This window comes from Rhagoletis zephyria, unplaced genomic scaffold (genome assembly GCF_001687245.7).
Source record: "Rhagoletis zephyria isolate East Lansing unplaced genomic scaffold, Rhagoletis_zephyria_1.1 Rzeph_scaffold_00543, whole genome shotgun sequence".
NCBI classification, from domain to species: Eukaryota; Metazoa; Arthropoda; class Insecta; order Diptera; family Tephritidae; genus Rhagoletis; species Rhagoletis zephyria.
Genome location: NW_016157627.1, coordinates 179,288 through 196,457, shown reverse-complemented (window position 1 = coordinate 196,457; position 17,170 = coordinate 179,288). Strand labels below are relative to the sequence as shown.

Below are 17,170 nucleotides of genomic sequence, written 5' to 3'. Positions count from 1 at the left end.
AGATTACCCCATAGTGATGCAAAAACTATACAAAAAAAAATTAAACCTGATGAAAACTTGCTCTAAAAAATTGTATGACAGCGAAAGAATTATTGCTTGAGAAATTGGGTAAATATAATAAAACAAAAATTGTAAAATTTGCTTTAAAATTTTTAATAAACAAAAAAAAATATGCTGCGTGAAAAGTTTATAAAAAATTATAAGGTAGCGAAAAAACTGAGGTATTTCTTACAAAAGTTGTTAAGAAAAAAAAAATATTACTGTGAGGCAATACAAAAAATTTAATATACATTAAAAAAAATTTAAAACCTGCCCTAAAAATTATAGGATAGCTTGAAAACCTTGTTATAAAAATAAATGAAAATTAAAAGTACAATACTTGTAAACAAAATGAGATATTTCTGACAAAAGTTGCTAAACAAATATTTGAAAAAAACCAAAGAAAATATTACTTTGTAACGATACAAAAATTTAAAACAAATGTTTAAAACCTGCTCTAAAAAAGTTAAGAAAGCAAAGGAATTTGTTGTTGCCTTTAAAATTAATTAAATAAAATTATCTTAAAGCGAAACAAATTTTTATTGGGTGCAAAATCGTAGCTAAACCGTTAAAATTGCATTCTATTTTACGTTCAACTTTTAAGATTTAAATTTCTAAATTATAAAGGGATTAAACACGGTCAAAAGAACGCGGTATCCATTATAACGGTAAAAAATGATCGAAAAAATAAAAATCACAAAATAACGATAGAATTTTACCGAAAAATTAAATAAAAACCAAATTTAACGATTATTCTTGAACGAACAAATAAAAATCAAGAAACAACGATTTCTAATATTCTAAAAATAAAAATCTTGGTATTTAAAAGATTTGTTGCTTTTTCTAAAACTTTTATAAAAGTTATATTTTTAAGAAAATGAAAGTGTATGCATAATAAAAGGGAACCCAATTAAAGAGAATTTTTAAAAAATTTCCTTTATTTTTAAAGATTAAATTACAAGCAAAATATGTGGTTGTATTAATGAAACAAAAAATATTAAAAGAAACATTAATTAAAACAAAGTATTAATGTTTATTCTAAATATTAATTAAAACAAGTTTAAGGGAAAATTATTTTTGGGAAATAAATATTAATATGAAGCAACATTTTTTTTTCGAATAAAAAACTATTATATTTGTGAAGCATAGAAAGAGACAGACCTATTTTAGAGAAACCTTGGAAAAGTTGCAATTTGTGTTAAATTTGAATAAAAAATGAAAAAAAAAATCTCAAATGTTTTTATTTTTTTCATACAATGTCATAAAATCATAACAAATAAAGAAAAAACTTTTCATTAGAAACGGCATCAACCTCAATAAAATTATTAAATATAATTTTTATTAGGCCAAATATGTAACAAAAAACCAACACTCAATTTTTAAAGTAAAAATTACTAACAAATAATGAAAAAAAAACTGGAGTAACATAAATTAAAATTCAAATTTAAATAATCAAAAATAAAACTCGAAAATTTTTAATTTTATCAATTTGCATATATTTTTTCGCAAATTAAATTTATAAACTTAAATTTATATTTAAGAACTTACATATTATACCATTTTTTTGTTTTAATTGTAGGTCCAATGAAAGTCTTATATTTTTTAATTCAACAACATTAATTTTACTAAAGGCTTTTTTTTCGTAGCTCAAATAATTAAGGATAATTTTTCCTTACTTAAAGTAAAAAATTTTCCTATGTTTGACAAAATTATGATATAACAATTAATTTCTTAATGATGCTAGAAAAAAAGAAAGGCTTTAATGAAAGAATGTTGAATTAGCTTTTAAAAATATTTAAGGATTTTTTTATTTATACTGTATTTTGGATGTCTAATTTAAAAGAAAATAGAAATTCATACCGACAGCCTGTTACATTTTTTTTAATTTTTTGTAAACAAATATCAAAACGTTAATTTCGAAAAACAAAAAAAAAATTATTAAATTGAAAATTTTAATTTTAATTTTCTGGCTTTATTCATAAAAACAAAAATTAAAAATTAAATTTAAATGGCATTTCCATATAATTTTTAATACATAATTTTAAAACTGCTTTCTGTAATGTGTGCGCATTTTCAATCTGTCAAATTTATTTATTTTTCAATTAATATTGCAATTAAAGTTATCATTAAATATTAATTTTAAAAAATATGACTATTTTGCATTTTTTTAACCTAATTGTGCTTAAAAAAATTACTTTCAAAATAGTATTATTGGCATGATATAGTTAAAACTAAGATATTGACTATAAAGTAGTACCATATACCCTAAAATATAAACATATATGAGTTGAAATTTTGTTTTTTAAAATTCCAAAAACAAAAAAAAAAACATACAAATATAAATAATTCATAAATTTTTTTCAGTTTTTAAAATTTTGTTATGGCCAAGCTGTAATAAATATATAACATTTAGACACCAAACACAAACAAAAGTGGCAAAAACTTAGAACATATTCAGTTAAAATACCTTTGAATGTAAATTCTTTATAAATTCTTAGGTTTTATAGATACATATTCAAATTAAAAACATACTTATAACCAAACAAATAAAAACAGCATACATATATGTATGTATATTGTATAATAAAAGTGTAGCGCATTATATTTTGGCAGGTTAGGGCCGTACTTTTGACAATTTTTTTTCACTTGCGGAAATTAAACAATTAAACATAACCTCCAAACTTAAAATTTTGCAGCAACGAAATGCAAGTGACGAGTGCAGGTGGTTTGAACAGANCTTGAATGTAAATTCTTTATAAATTTTTATAGATACATATTCAAATTAAAAACATACTTATAACCAAACAAATAAAAACAGCATACATATATGTATGTATATTGTATATACGCACATTACGCGCATTATATTTTGGCAGGTTAGGGCCGTACTTTTGACATTTTTTTTTCACTTACGGAAATTAAACAATTAAACATAACCTCCAAACTTAAAATTAATTTGACTAATTTTGCAGCAACGAAATGCAAGTGACGAGTGCAGGTGGTTTGAACAGAAGTTGGATTTCTAAATAAGGTGTTGAATATGAAAAATGTTTGCAATCGGAAAAAATTGCTTAAAAAATATATGTACATAAATTATTTAAAATTTAAAATTTCGTGAAACAAATTTATGTAAACAATTCAAACTGAATGAAAGTCTGTTAAAATTTTGTAAATACTTTTAGAAGTTCTAATTCATGGCATAATTTAGCATCAAACTGCTATGATTTGAACGGGTTTTTTCCGATCAGCGCCTGAATGTAGGCCACAACTTTTCATGCCCTTTACTTCGAAATATTTTGCGCCGATTCAACGGCAATCGAGTCTATTACACTCAAAGCACTGTACTGCCGTACAAATGTAATTTCAGTGTTGCCAGCAACATATTGACTGTCTATTTTTCACCGGCCACTTTTAGGGAAAAATTTAGCTCAACTACATACTATTTAGTTCAGAGCTACTATTTTACTATTTTAGCAGAGATTTTTCGGTTTCAGTTTGTTTGCAGCAATGTTGCGCAACATATACGCGCGACTCGGAAACATGTTGCTGAACAATTTTTTGTTTACATTTCCACAAGGCTGATTGAAAATGTCATTGACAATTTCTCAGACTTATACGCCATGCAGCAGTGTTTGACAACATATTTTTCGGCAACATATTGCAATAAAAATATTGCCTTGGTGGACTTTTGAAATTGCAATACTTACTTTTCGAAATGTTGACATGTCGAGCTACATACTTTTGGACTATATATTGCCTGTGGCATGTTGCTGCTGCAGTGTTGTCAGCAACTTGTTGCTACTGACGAATTGTATTGACTAAAATGTTCGGAATTTCGAAACACCTACTTTTTTTGACATTATGTTACCAGCAGCATGCTGCAGCAGGAAAATGTTACGAGCTTTTAAAATATTGTTCATAGGCATAGAGTCTTTCACAGATTATGTTGATAAATATTACAAGTTGCGCCTATTTTCTCCAAAAAAAGTAGTATTATAGTAACATGTTGCCAGCAACATTAAATTTGCTCATATAAAAGATTATCATAGTTCTCACTGGCATTTGGTTTCATTTGCCGTGTATTTTGAAATAAAACGGCAAATAATTTCCGCATCGCTTTCCGGATTTTCCACTTCCCAAAACCCTGCTAACCAGCCCGCAACATTTGTTGCGCACCCTCTTTTGTCCCAATAGCGCATGTTTCTGCACCACTTTTCCCTTTCCCCTAACGTCGCTAGCCCTCTACCCGTCCCAGCCAACCCTTACCTAGACCTTTCTACTCTTCGCTTCAGACATTCTCCGGCTCGGGCAACTTTCGTTCGCAGCAATGACACACCAACGCGCTGAGCCTCTGCCCCAGCGCCGACCAAATGGTCAGCGACATCGACGACATATTACAGCTGGAGCTGTGTCGCAGCGATCCCGAGGCTGCCGCCGCTGCCTCTTTTTGCAGCATCTGCTGCTGCTGTAGCAGCGCTGCAAGTGCACCGTTATTCGAGAGCGAATTCGTTGTTGTCTCCGAGCTCCCCCGTTGTCAAATCTTCGAGGGCTCATACGAAGACCCACTAGCCATACCTAAATCGATGCTCAAACTTGGCTCGCCCTCACCGAGTTGCGCGGGCGTAATGACACGCGGCAGTCCAGTTGTAATGAGTATCGTATCGCTGGCGTCCACGCTGCCTATGCGTATGGGTGGCGGAAGACAAGTGGGCATTTCACTGCCACCGCCTCCACTGCTGTGTAGCGTATTGTTGCTATTGTTGTCGTCGCCGGTGCCGGTGGTGCCACCGTCGTGACGTGATGACTTGCGACTGCTGTCGCCTCCACCGCCGCTGCTGCTGCTGTAACGCGGATTGCTTGTGTGGCTGCAGGGCACGTCCAGGCTGTAGGCGCGAAGGCGCCCAGCACTTACCAGCTCCGAATGTGTAGGCAGTCCAGCGCCAGCTGCTAGTGACTTGTGGCGCAGCCCTGGTGACTGCAGATTATTCGAAATAGTGCAGCAGATACTCTGAGGCTTGCCAGCGCTGCCACTGCTTCCGAGTAGCGGATCAAACGCGCCACCACCTGCTATCTGATGTGCGCCCGATAAGCCGGTGGTATTGTTGTTACGCGCCGAACACGGCGAGCTGCGTGTGCTGCCGAAACGTTTGCCACCTTTGTCGAAGGAGAAGCCGAAGTAGTCGGAGAACTGTTTGAGCCGTGTCTTCCAGGTGGATTTGGAAATTGTGGCGCCACCGCCGCCATTGCCGCCTAGGCCGTTGGACGTGTTGGATGCCGCGGCGACAGCTGCTGCAGCCGCTGCTGCGGCGCAACAGTGCTGCTGCAATTTCGGTTGCAGCAATTGGGTGGGCGAGAGATTGCCATTCGATGATGACTGCAAGTGCTGCAAATGCTGCTGTTGTTGCTGGTACTGCTGCTGCTGGTGGGTGTGGACGTGTTGGTGTGCATGATGATGCTGACAAGACTGCTGACCGGTGCACGCGCCGCTGACATGTGCCGCCATGCCGGCGCTGCACTCCACATTTGGCACATTGTTCGGATTGAGCGGCTGCGTGGAAGACTGTGTGGCGCCAGATGCACCGCCACCACTGCCGCCACCCACGCCGCTCCCCATGCCAGGCGCATTTATATTCAAGTCTTCGCCCAGCCGACTGGCGGTCACCTCGAGGCTGCCACGATTCTGACGATTGTAAAAGACATTGCTGTCGGAGATGACCTGCTGCAGGCCATCGGAGAGGCGACGATTATTGGTGCTGTACTGATCCAAACTGACGGCGCGATTGGAGCTGAAGTGACAGCGATTGGAGTGATAGCCATGTATGTTGCCATATGAATTGCGTATGCGCTGACCACCTCCGCTGCTGCACATCTCACCGATCATGGAGGGGCGCTTCTCACGCGAGGACTTACGCGACGTCGAATGAGAGGATTTCGAGCGATTGCTGCTGCCCTCGGTGTCCACTTTGAACTTGGAAGTCTTCTCGGCGACCTGTAAGAGGAGAGCGATGAGTGAGTGAGTGAGCGTCTTGAAAGGAGACTGGAGCAGCATATTTAAGAGTTAAGTTAGAGGAGCGTACGAGGGGTGTGCCTTTGTCATTATTGTGAATGGCCGAGAAACAATTGAGAAGACATACGAATGGATAGAGCATTTCTTAATACAAATACTTTTAGGCGCTAGACAACTTTCGCGATTGAGATCTTTAGAATTCGTGTGGAATTCGTACATATGTTTGTACACATATTGCGCGCATTTTTTGGTGCCAGGCCTATCGCTCACTTATTATTTACCGGTTTTACTGAGCTATAACGTCCATACTTTTTGACGTTAAAAATATTTTTCAATTATCTAATGGTTGCTTGACTTTCTGGCGTATCTAACTACTTTGCTCTTTAAGGAGTTTATTCTATTGATTTCACAAGAATACTTTTACTGGGGATACAAATACGAAGAAAGACACCTAAAATATGCATACTTTCAGGCGATTAAAATTTTGAATAGTTGACGTTATTATGGCTTATAGAGGATGTGAAAATTTTGCTTTTCTTGATTTGCTTAACACAGTTTCTGCCAAGTATGAAAATGATTATCGGGCTTTTATTTCGGAAATGAACACACTATCCATACTTTCAGGAGCTCAGTACATGCTAAAACACATTTCTCTCGAATGACCATTTGTGTTGCTAGGAGTGCGAAAAAATGTTTTTGCTTTAGGACTCTGCGTTGTAGTGAAGTTAACACTATTCGATGCTTTTAGGCGTGCAACTCATTCTTTCTATATTAGCTTTTAGAACAACTGAGGCAAGCATACTTTTAGGCCATGGACAATTTATTTTTATAAAGTGCTTACTTTTAGGTGGTCAGCGCGTTCTTCTCAACTTTTAATTTACTTTTTATTCACCCAGTTTTACTTTGGAAATTTTTACGAGACATTTTGCTTGCGAACATTGTATACATTTTAGCATAGTTTTTTTTTACCTACTCGCCCTTTCTCTAGTTCTGTGAGCCGAAATTGGAACTCTTTGACTAAAAGTATTCATCCATAGAATTGTATAAAAAAAGGAATTTTTCACCATCTAAGCTTTTACACAATCGGAGCTTTCGATTTTATTTCCAAGACAGCGCTTGGCTTGAATGCAAAAATGAAGAATAAATTACTAAAATATTGCATACTTTTTGGCGTAAAATTTTTGAGATTTTTTGTTTTAACTATAAACGGACTTTGAAGATCGGTACAGTGAATGCTTTTATGGACTGTGTGAGCTAAATACAGTGCATTTAGCAGAAATTTCTTGAGTATACAAATATGTTTTGTTTTCTTTGTGCTTTCAATTTTTGTCTCTTATGTTTGCCAGCGTTTACTTTGATTAAGAAAGCATTGCTCGACTTATTAATTTTTTTTTTAATTATAAATGAACTTTCAACATTGTTGCGATGCTGTTTTTTAGTTTTTTTTTTTTGAAATCTATTAAACAGTTATTTTTGATATGTTTTGAAAATCGATACATCGACCGATAATTAAACGCAATTTGCTATAAATTGCATTAACCACTAAAACATATTAAAGCATGTTATATACGTTTGCAAACTTCTGGGTGCTAAATTAAACGAATGTTTTAGTTGTTTCGGTTTTTTGAACTTTCAAAAGAAGTTGCAGGTTATTAGAATGTTTTTTTTTACTGATTCAACCAACTGCAACTCGTTTTGCAGAAAAACTTGCATACTTCCAGGAGTTAAATAAACGCTTTTTGAATACCAAAACGCTTTTACTCACTTCAGATTTTAAATTTTTATACTAAATCTTTTCCTGCTATTTGTGGCACTGTTAAAAATATTATGCAGCGCTAAAGTTTAATTTGCTTACTTTTTGGCTTACAAAATTTGCAAATAAACATGAGACCCTTTTGGGCTTTCCGTCTATAAAAAGACGTAGAAGGTGGTGAAAGAGATTTTTTGAATACAGCTTCATAATCTACAAAGTAAACTGCTAAACACTTGTATACTTTCGGGCGCTACAAAATATTCTTTTTGTTTTTTTGTGTACATAACAGCCTTTTACGGCATCAATATTGCCTATTTTTTTAGGCCTGAATATTTTTCAACAATATTTTTTTATAGCGGATATATAAAATGGTTTTGATTGCCTACTTTTAGGCAGAGGATTTCTTGTTTCATCATTTCAGCGAAATTTTGAGCTATCCGGGCCAAAACCCATATTTTGACTTAATGGCTATGCATCGTCTTGTTGCCTGTAACTATATAAAAAGCACTTCAAAGAAAAAAAAACAATATATATGTTTACTTTCAAGCAGTCTTGCCAGATTTTTTTTTTCAAAAACCGTAAATTTTCCCAAAAAAAAGTATATTTTAGACCAAAAAACCGTTAGCTTCGAAAGCGAAGAGTTTTTAAAAAATTAAGGTTGTCTAATTTTATTAACCTTTAAAAATCGGTTAGCATGGTCACAAGTTATGCGGTAACATACATAAAAAAATATTCCGTCGAATTGATAACTTTCTCCTTTTTGTGACGTCACTTAATGAGATTAAACATTTAAATCACATTTCGTTTTAATGAAATTCAGTTAATTTTTTAAATTTTCAGCCTTGATTCGATACTTCAAATTTGGCACCTCCTGAAGAATTTTTTAAAGAATTCTTTGTATGTAGTAAATACCAGAGCGTACTGGAATTTTCAGTTTATTTTTCACTTTATTCAAATTGATTTGGGATAATATTCTTTTTATATTTGCTCTGGCGACTGGAATGCAAAGGACAGCTGACAACATTTGTTTCAAATGAGGAAATGCTGCTTCTTTATCGTCCCCTTTAATCGCAAAAATTTTTCTTAAAAAAAAAACCGAAAGAGAAATTGCAATTTATCGGAAATTAAAAAAAAAAAAATACAATTTATACCGTAAGCTCGCCCAAAAACCATAATTTAAAGTTAAAACTGTGCGTCTGGCAACGTTGCTTTCAAGCATTTCTCTTACCTCTAAGTAAATAAAGTGTCACTAAATTAGTGCCATATAACTCTCATGCAGGATTTCTACGAAATAATGAGCTATTAAGCGAGTTTAAAAATAAGTAGCATACTTTACGGCTTTTACGAGCGCAAGAGTTTACAATTTCTCAGCAACCCTCATACTCTCTCAGTTTGTGTGCCTTTTTTGTTAGCGAGTGCCCATATCAATTACATAAATTTGCCATTGTACGCCTAGCAGTAAACACCAAATATATGCTTTTACCCCTTTTTTGCCAGCACCCCTTTCAGGCATACTTTTTGGCATATCAACCAGCATAGCTTACAATTACGCAATTTGAGTAACGGATGCTAAGCCCTTAATTTTTAGCTGTCATAATGCTTAAATTAAGCGTTCTAATATGACTTAAGTGACCCCGAAATTATGCAATCATTTTTAATTATACGCAGCACTGGCACACAGCGCAAAATAAAAACAAAAAAACTGTAAAATGTTTGCAAAAAAGGAAACAATTCTAAACTAAGCGCAGGAAGCACTCAGCACCCGTACGCTGCAATCGTACGCGCGCCCGTTATACATATATGCTAAAGCTAGCTAAAAATGCTATGTTAGAGCAAAGAGAAAAGTGTAGCATACTTTTGTGCGACATAACCGCACAATAATTATAATTGTGAAATGTTATAAGCTGTCTGTTAGCACCACTTTCTGCACTTTTATTGTTGTTTGGTTATGCTGTATGAATGGCTTTTTATTAAAAAGGGATTCAAATAAAAATTACAACTACAAAAACAATAACAACAAAAATGTGCGCAAACAAAAAGCCATTAAAATTTACATAGCGTAAGAAATGAAGCATAAAACAAGGTTGCATAGTCACCATGCACAACAAGCAGAACACGAATTAATTACACGCTGGCCCATAAAAATATGCAACAATATTTAACTCACGTCTCAACGCACACACACTCACACTCACACGCACGCACACAGACAGGCAGTCGGACATTGTTTGCTACGCCATTGCACCGGCTGTCAGTCAGCCTCGCGACCAGCCGTCCAACCGCAAGCTCAGCCTCGCCACTAAGTACTCAGCTTGTTTGGAGAGCGCGTAGTTGGAGGCGAGCTGCCCGCGCTTAATCATTGTAAATTAAAATAAAAAGCTGTAAGTTGTAAGTATTTACAAGCGCCTCGCCGTCGGCTCAAAAAGGATTAGCGCACGGTCGTGCCATATTTTTGAGCGCATCGCTGGCTTTACTGTTATTAAGCATACTCAATTGTTTTTGTTGTTGTTGCTTCAGCTTTTGTTATTCGTATTTTTGTTGTTTGTATTCAGGCTTGTAATGCCAAGCGAATTGTCATAAAGATAAAGTTTCAGACAATAGCGCAGTGGCGCCCGTAAGTAGGCAATGCAAATTCAAATAAACAATAAATAAATGCTGATGTTTCATAAGTCTTGACTTTTCTACTTTGAAAAATAAGTTGACCGAGTGCTTTATGTGGGTGGGATAATACGATGTAATTTGAATTGAAATAATTGTAAAACAAGCGGTGGTAAAATAATGGAACGGAAGTGTTGAAATTAAGAGAGTTATAAGCGCATAGTTTTTATAAAATTTTAATGGAAAGTTTATTACTCAATCTGAAAGAGTATCTAGGTATGAAACAGCTCTGGAAGTCGACAGCGTAAAATATGACTAGAGCTTTAGTGGGGTATGTGCTCTTGAGCATCTTATAGTTGAAGGCTGACAGACGAAAATGTTCATCGAAAAATCGAATGCAAATGCAAATTCTATGAAGAGCGATAACGACAAAACTTTCGACCAAATCAATAAAAGCAAGTGATAATTATATCGATAACACTTTCAATGAAACCAATAACAACAATCGATAGCGATATCGATAAATAATTTCTATACACGCATTGAAAACAATAGCAAAAGCTATAACCACAAGAAAACTAAAATATTATCGCTAACTCTCAGGGAACAAAAATAACCATTAAATATCAAGATTCTTATCTACAGATCATTGCAAAATCGTTATTTTTTAATTTTAATTCGTTAAATTTGGACTTCTATTTCAGACTAACCTCTAAATTTGATTTTAAATTTTTTGGATAAAATCTAATCGTTATCTATATTGGAGACCGCATTTTCATTACCGAATTAAATCATTTGTGATCTAAAAAATTAAATTTGAAGATGGCGGTTATAATATGACAAAAAATTAAAATTAAAAATTACGAAAAAAAATTATCGAAAAAATATAAATTCAAAAACAACGATTATTCTTAATTGAAAAAATAAAGGTCATAATATAACGGCTAAATTTGATCATAAAAGGCCAATTTCAATGGCTAACCTATGATTTATATTATAGGGATCATAACCGTTAAGGTTAAGGTTAAATACATACTACATACATGAAACGATATCAATAACGATAACAATATTCGATAGCACTTTGGCTACAGACAACCAAATATTTATCGATAGTCCTGAAAACAAGTAAAATTGTATCGATAACTACAGCGTTAACAACAACAACAAATAGAAAAATATCGATATCGTTAAAGACATGATTCTATTGAATAACAAAGAAGATAAATAAAAATATATATTTATAGATATAACAGCCATATATATATATTGATATTTATCGAATTCGAAAGGTGACAATAGTAATACCGATAGTGATAAAGACATAGACGATATTAAGGCAAACGATATCATTTCGATAACTAAAACCATCAAAATAACAATACCTATTACTTTATTGATAGAGCCAAAGGTACAGATAACAAAAAAAAAAACATATAAAACTAGCACGGCTAGAAAAGTTACATCGTTTAACAAAACGGTATCTACAATGTTAACGATAACAGTATTGATAATTGTGACACTACCAACTTTAACGCCAAATATAATATACAGTTACGGAAGTAACACCGAAAATGCTATCGATAACGATTAATAAAATTATAGTACCGATAAAGATATGTATAAAAAACAACGACGAAGGGAAATAAAACGATAACAATAGCAATCATCAAATCGATAACAGTAACGTTAACAAAATCGATAGAAAGATAGATAACAAACCAAAAACCTGAAGGTAGCAGCTTTTAAATAAAGGTTTAGGAGAAAAACTTTGCAAAAAAAGAAAAAAATACCATGACGAACTAATAAGACCAACCGAAATCTAGGTTCGAATCGCTTTTTCTCTCCGGCGTGATTAATGTATTTTTTATTTGAATTAATTCAAGAATGTTATCTCTATTAGAAGCTCAATTTAAGATCTAATTTAATAGGTGTTTAACCAATTTTACCGTTTAAATGGAGATGATTTTCTGTGGTAACACTAAGATCTGGAGTATGCAGTTTTGTAGCTCACTCAATTTTATTATAATAAAATGCAAGTTTTAAGTGGCTATAATCTACCGCTGATTTTTGAGGATTTTTATTGCTGATGATGTTGCTAATTTTCTGAAATTGAGTTATGTAACTACAAAACTGCATATTCAAAAAAATTCAAATTTTTTTTAAGTTTAAAATTTGTCAAATTTTTCTAAATTTTGTAAAAACTCTGAATCATTAATTTATATGCCATTTGATGCGGAATGAACTATAGTTCTATTAAAAATTAACGAAATTAAAATTATGGCGAAAAACGTTGCAAATTAAAAAAAAAAACACTGTACGGAAACATATTGTGGTTAGTGTATTTCTCTTTTTTTATTATAGTTATTACGTGGGGAATACTTGCACGGCGACCTAAGAAGATCTATTGTGCTAAACCCTTATTGTAATCACTCCCACCTTAGGCTCAGAAGTTAGGCATCTTGGAAGGTGCCATGCTTCAAATTTTGGATGGAGAGGACAATCGTTGCCCAAGCTGTGTCAGTCTGGTAATGGGCAGTCACATAAATAGAATATGCTCTGAGCTTTTCTCCACCAGCCCACAAAACCTGCAGTCCGCCTCTACAGAAGTGGGCAGCTCCTAAATAATTCTGTAGTGTATTCTTTAGATATACCGCAGAACGGCTCCGGACCATGCATGTGCATTTGGGCTACACGCTTTGCGAGACAGTCAGTCCTTTTGTTGGCAGATTTTTCTGGAATATTAGTCCAAGTACGCCTGCATGCCTGTATGCGCGTCGTCCATCTATATACCATACTTGGGACCCTTCATCAATCATAGTTATTAGCGCTACACAGCAGTCTCTTGTAGGAAATCTGAACTTTTAGCGTTAGTTGAAGGATAACTTCGGTAGCATGAGGTCCGTCAACTTGATAGCGGGATCATCCAGGAATTGCTTGAGAACTTTCAAAAAACCCCGAAGATCTCCACTTTTCATGCTGATCGTATTGGGCAAGCCATAGGGCGCTCCAGCAGGCCTCTTTTTCAATGAGAATATACAAAGGAGGGATGCCAGTAATGACACCAATCACATATTCAACAACGGGTTTTATTACCGTATTGAAAGACCAATACTCTGCTATTATAGGCACATAAAATATATATGGATGTTTATATTGTATTTTGGCAATAATATGGGTATACGTTTGAACTTGCGAATCAGGTATATTTAGACCTTCGTTATAAGAAAGAAAATGAGTCTTTTATTAGAGAGATGATGCGAAGCTTCTGAAAAGTTTGAGGACACGAAAAATAGTCAAAATCTGAGGAGAGCTACGAGCAACCGAAAACATTCATCTACGAGAACGAGAATAGGGACTTTTTAAACTTTTATTATCAGAGTTGCTGAAATATTGTTGGTTTCCTCAATTTTAAGAAAAGTGTGCATTGATTCGTATAAAAGATCTAGCAAAACATCGCGAAAGAGTAAAAGAATGACATTAGAACTTGGGTAATTGTACAAAATATTTCAGGGATTTATTTCTTCCATTTAAGAGCTCCATCCTTAGGCGATTCATGAGTCCAGCTTTTATTTAGTTATTCATCTACTCAAACTCTGCGAATCCAGAATCCACTAGGAAAAAAAGTTACAAATTTGCTTTCGTACGACTTATTGGCTCCTATCCTACCCGAGATTTTTTTTGGCACATGTGTGTGATACCCTTTAGATATGCTGCTCCATTACTAAAAAAAAATTACATACACTCTTTCTTTAGAGTACGAAATTCCCAACAATAAATACGCCCCCCCTCATACCGAGTATTTACTTACATCCACTTCCGTAGCCGTTTCCGAATCGCCACTCTCACTACCCTCCGGCAAATCGTGCAGTTCAGCTGCCAAACATTGCGGTTCATCGACGGATGTGCGTGAAGCGGATTTCTGTGATGGTATACTCCGGCGGGACTTCACACTAATGCCCGATTGTGAGCGTGGCATTTGTGGTGAAATACTGCCGCCAGAGTTGGTGCCACCACTGCCGGAGCCGCCACCACCGGCGCCAGCTGTGGTAGTTGTGCTGGTGCCCGTTGAGGCGGTGCTAGCACCTGCTGCACCCTGACCATTCGCACCAGCCGCTGGACTATGAGCATGTGTACCGCCCACAGCAGTTGTGCTGCCGCCACCATCCGAGGCAGCGCTAATATTGTCCGATGCGGCCATGGAGGCGGCGTCGGCGACAGATTTGCGCGATTTATTTTGAGCATCATTTAAGCGTCTGTGAAGCAAGATTGAGAGTTAGAGCAATGAGCAAAATAGTAACTTAAAAATGGGAGAGCGAGAGAGAGAGAGAGAGAGCGATAAACGACTCAAACTCACCTATAGTAGTCGAGCGCTATGCGCACTGGTATTATAATCAATTCAATCACTTCAGGCACCAAATCGCCCAAGGCTTCGAAGAGCGGTAATAGCACCAAACCGATGAAACGCACCTGTGAACCGGGCTTGCTAACCTTATCCGGATCCATGAAGGGTGTGACGGGCAGTCCTTCAGACTTTTCGGCTGCGCTTTGTGCGAAAAATTCCTGTAACAGGCGATCAAGCCAAGGTTCGGCGACATCCATGGGACGCGCTTCGTTTGAGATGTCTGCCACTTTGATGAGCACCATGCAGAGCTGTTAACGGGAAAGACAGGGAAAACGAGAAGGGAAAGTGAGATGATGAGACATAAAGCCAAATGTAAATAATCTGATGAACTGAACTCCTTAAAGTATACTACAAATTACGAAAATTATTAAACTGAAAAATCAATAAAAATTCTTATCCAGCAAAAGTAAGCTACAAATAGTAAAACTTGTTTGTTTTTTTTCAGCTCACCAAATTGATGTGCGCACGATTTGAGTAATCGAATATGGGTGTAATCTCTTTGAACTGTGTTAGTATCTCATTGTGACGCGCCATGTCCGTGGCCAAAATGCAACGTATGATACCCTCACGTATTTCTCTGTAATTGAAAACCGAAAAGAGCAAACGTACATGAACATAGAGTAATATAATTACACAATACAAAAGGAGGAAAAGAAATTCCAGAAAATTCTAAAAGTGATATTTGCATTTTGTAATGGAACCGCTGCAAGGGATTTTGTATGACATTTTCCAAGGCCAGCAAATTTTCCACAACTCGTTATTTTCACAACTCAAAATTAGACAGAAGAATATTTTTCAACATATTTTTGTACCATCAAAGAGAAAATTAAAGCCACAAATAGCTTTGTGAGCAGCCAAACACCTGCCATTTACTTCAATTGTGTCATAACTCAAAAATAAAACCAAACTCGAGCAAAAAGGCTTTAAAGTTTTGAATTTACATACACTCCCATAGTAAAAATGGATACATATTTTGTTCTAGTGAGCTACTGGTAATCAATACATCTATGAAATTTCTCTACAACATAGAAAAAGAAGAGGCGGTAATTTCTAAGTACTTAACCTAATATTTTTACTTTTGGGATTATGCCACTATTGAAATAAATGTGTTTGAAAACTGGAAAAAGGTTTAACTATTATCCAAATATTTTACATTTAAAACCTCGTCAAAACTCAATATCATTCCAAAAATTCAAAATATTCCACTTCTTATATGAAAAAGACTTAAACTTAAGCCAAAAATTAAAATATTTATTTAATGAAATTCCTCTTTTTAATTACAAAGAATTAGATCATATTCTAAAAAGTGAAATTTTTTCATTTCATTGAAGCCAAGCTTTTTGTCAATGTATTAAAAATATTTAGGTTTTATATTTTCATATGCAAGTAAAGATTGGTACGGTAGCATATTTTAAAAAATATTGTTTTCATTTGAGTATTCTTAAAGATATTGGTGTGATAATTTTGTAGGCACAAAAATTAGGTCGTGCTCCGAAAAAAATAAATTGTTTTTATTTTCACTAAAATATCGTTAATTAAGCGATTCTTTTTTAAGTTTTAAGTTAAAATGAAAAAAAAGTTAATTAAAAAAATTAAATATTTTCATATAAAAGAATTTAGTGCTGCGTGAGTAAAAAGGCATTACTTTAGAACTGAATTTTTTTTAATTTCTAAAAAAAATCAACTAAGTAAATTGTAAATATTGCGATATATTCAGTAAGTTTTTATATATATATCAAATTTTGTTTTTTCCGACCAGAAAATACTTCCATAAGAAAACTTTCGTTGAAAATGAATATTTTTTTCCAAACGCAAAGACTTGCGTTTCGACGATTTAAATTTTTGTAATTTTTATTCAATTCAATATAAAAATTTTCGAATTATATTCCTAAACAAATTTTAATCCGAATACAAGAAAATAGTTAATTTTAATTTTTTTTTTAACTAAAAAATATGTCTATAAGAATACACATTTCCCAAAAATTGGCTTTTCAAATTTTTTTTGGATGTCCTTTAATTTTCCGTTAATGTTGTGCTACATATATGCTACTCAGAATGTAATTCTAATCTAGTATAATTTTCTTTTTATTTATTTAAGTACTAGTCTACAGAAAAATTTTTTCTTATAGACAAATGAGATAACTACAGACTAAAAAATACTTCCATAAAATTTCATACCAAAAGCTTATTTTTCTAAAATAAAAATTAATCCCCTACCAAAAATTTAAAATTTTGTTAAAAACTTCCATGTATGTAATTTTAGAAAAATGATTATTTTTAAAATTTACAAAATTATAAAATAAAATAAAATTTATTTTTAAAAATTACAGCCGAGGAGATACTCGTTTAGCGATTTTCTCGATTTCCA

General features: G+C 34.2%; 1 protein-coding gene across 2 annotated transcripts in view; it reads right to left on the bottom strand.

Moving 5' to 3' along the window:
• Window positions 1-4,563: 4,563 nt before the first annotated feature.
• Pde9 (phosphodiesterase 9) overlaps window positions 4,564-17,170 on the bottom strand; it is a 189,689-nt gene continuing 177,082 nt past the window's right edge. For both annotated transcript variants that reach the window (XM_017612446.1, XM_017612447.1), the window contains 4 exons: window positions 15,253-15,379; window positions 14,755-15,050; window positions 14,209-14,653; window positions 4,564-6,028 (listed from right to left, as the gene is read on the bottom strand). In XM_017612446.1, coding sequence (XP_017467935.1) covers window positions 4,574-6,028; window positions 14,209-14,653; window positions 14,755-15,050; window positions 15,253-15,379 — 2,323 coding nt within the window. In that variant the 3' untranslated portion in view covers window positions 4,564-4,573. The remainder of the gene's footprint in view (window positions 6,029-14,208; window positions 14,654-14,754; window positions 15,051-15,252; window positions 15,380-17,170) is intronic.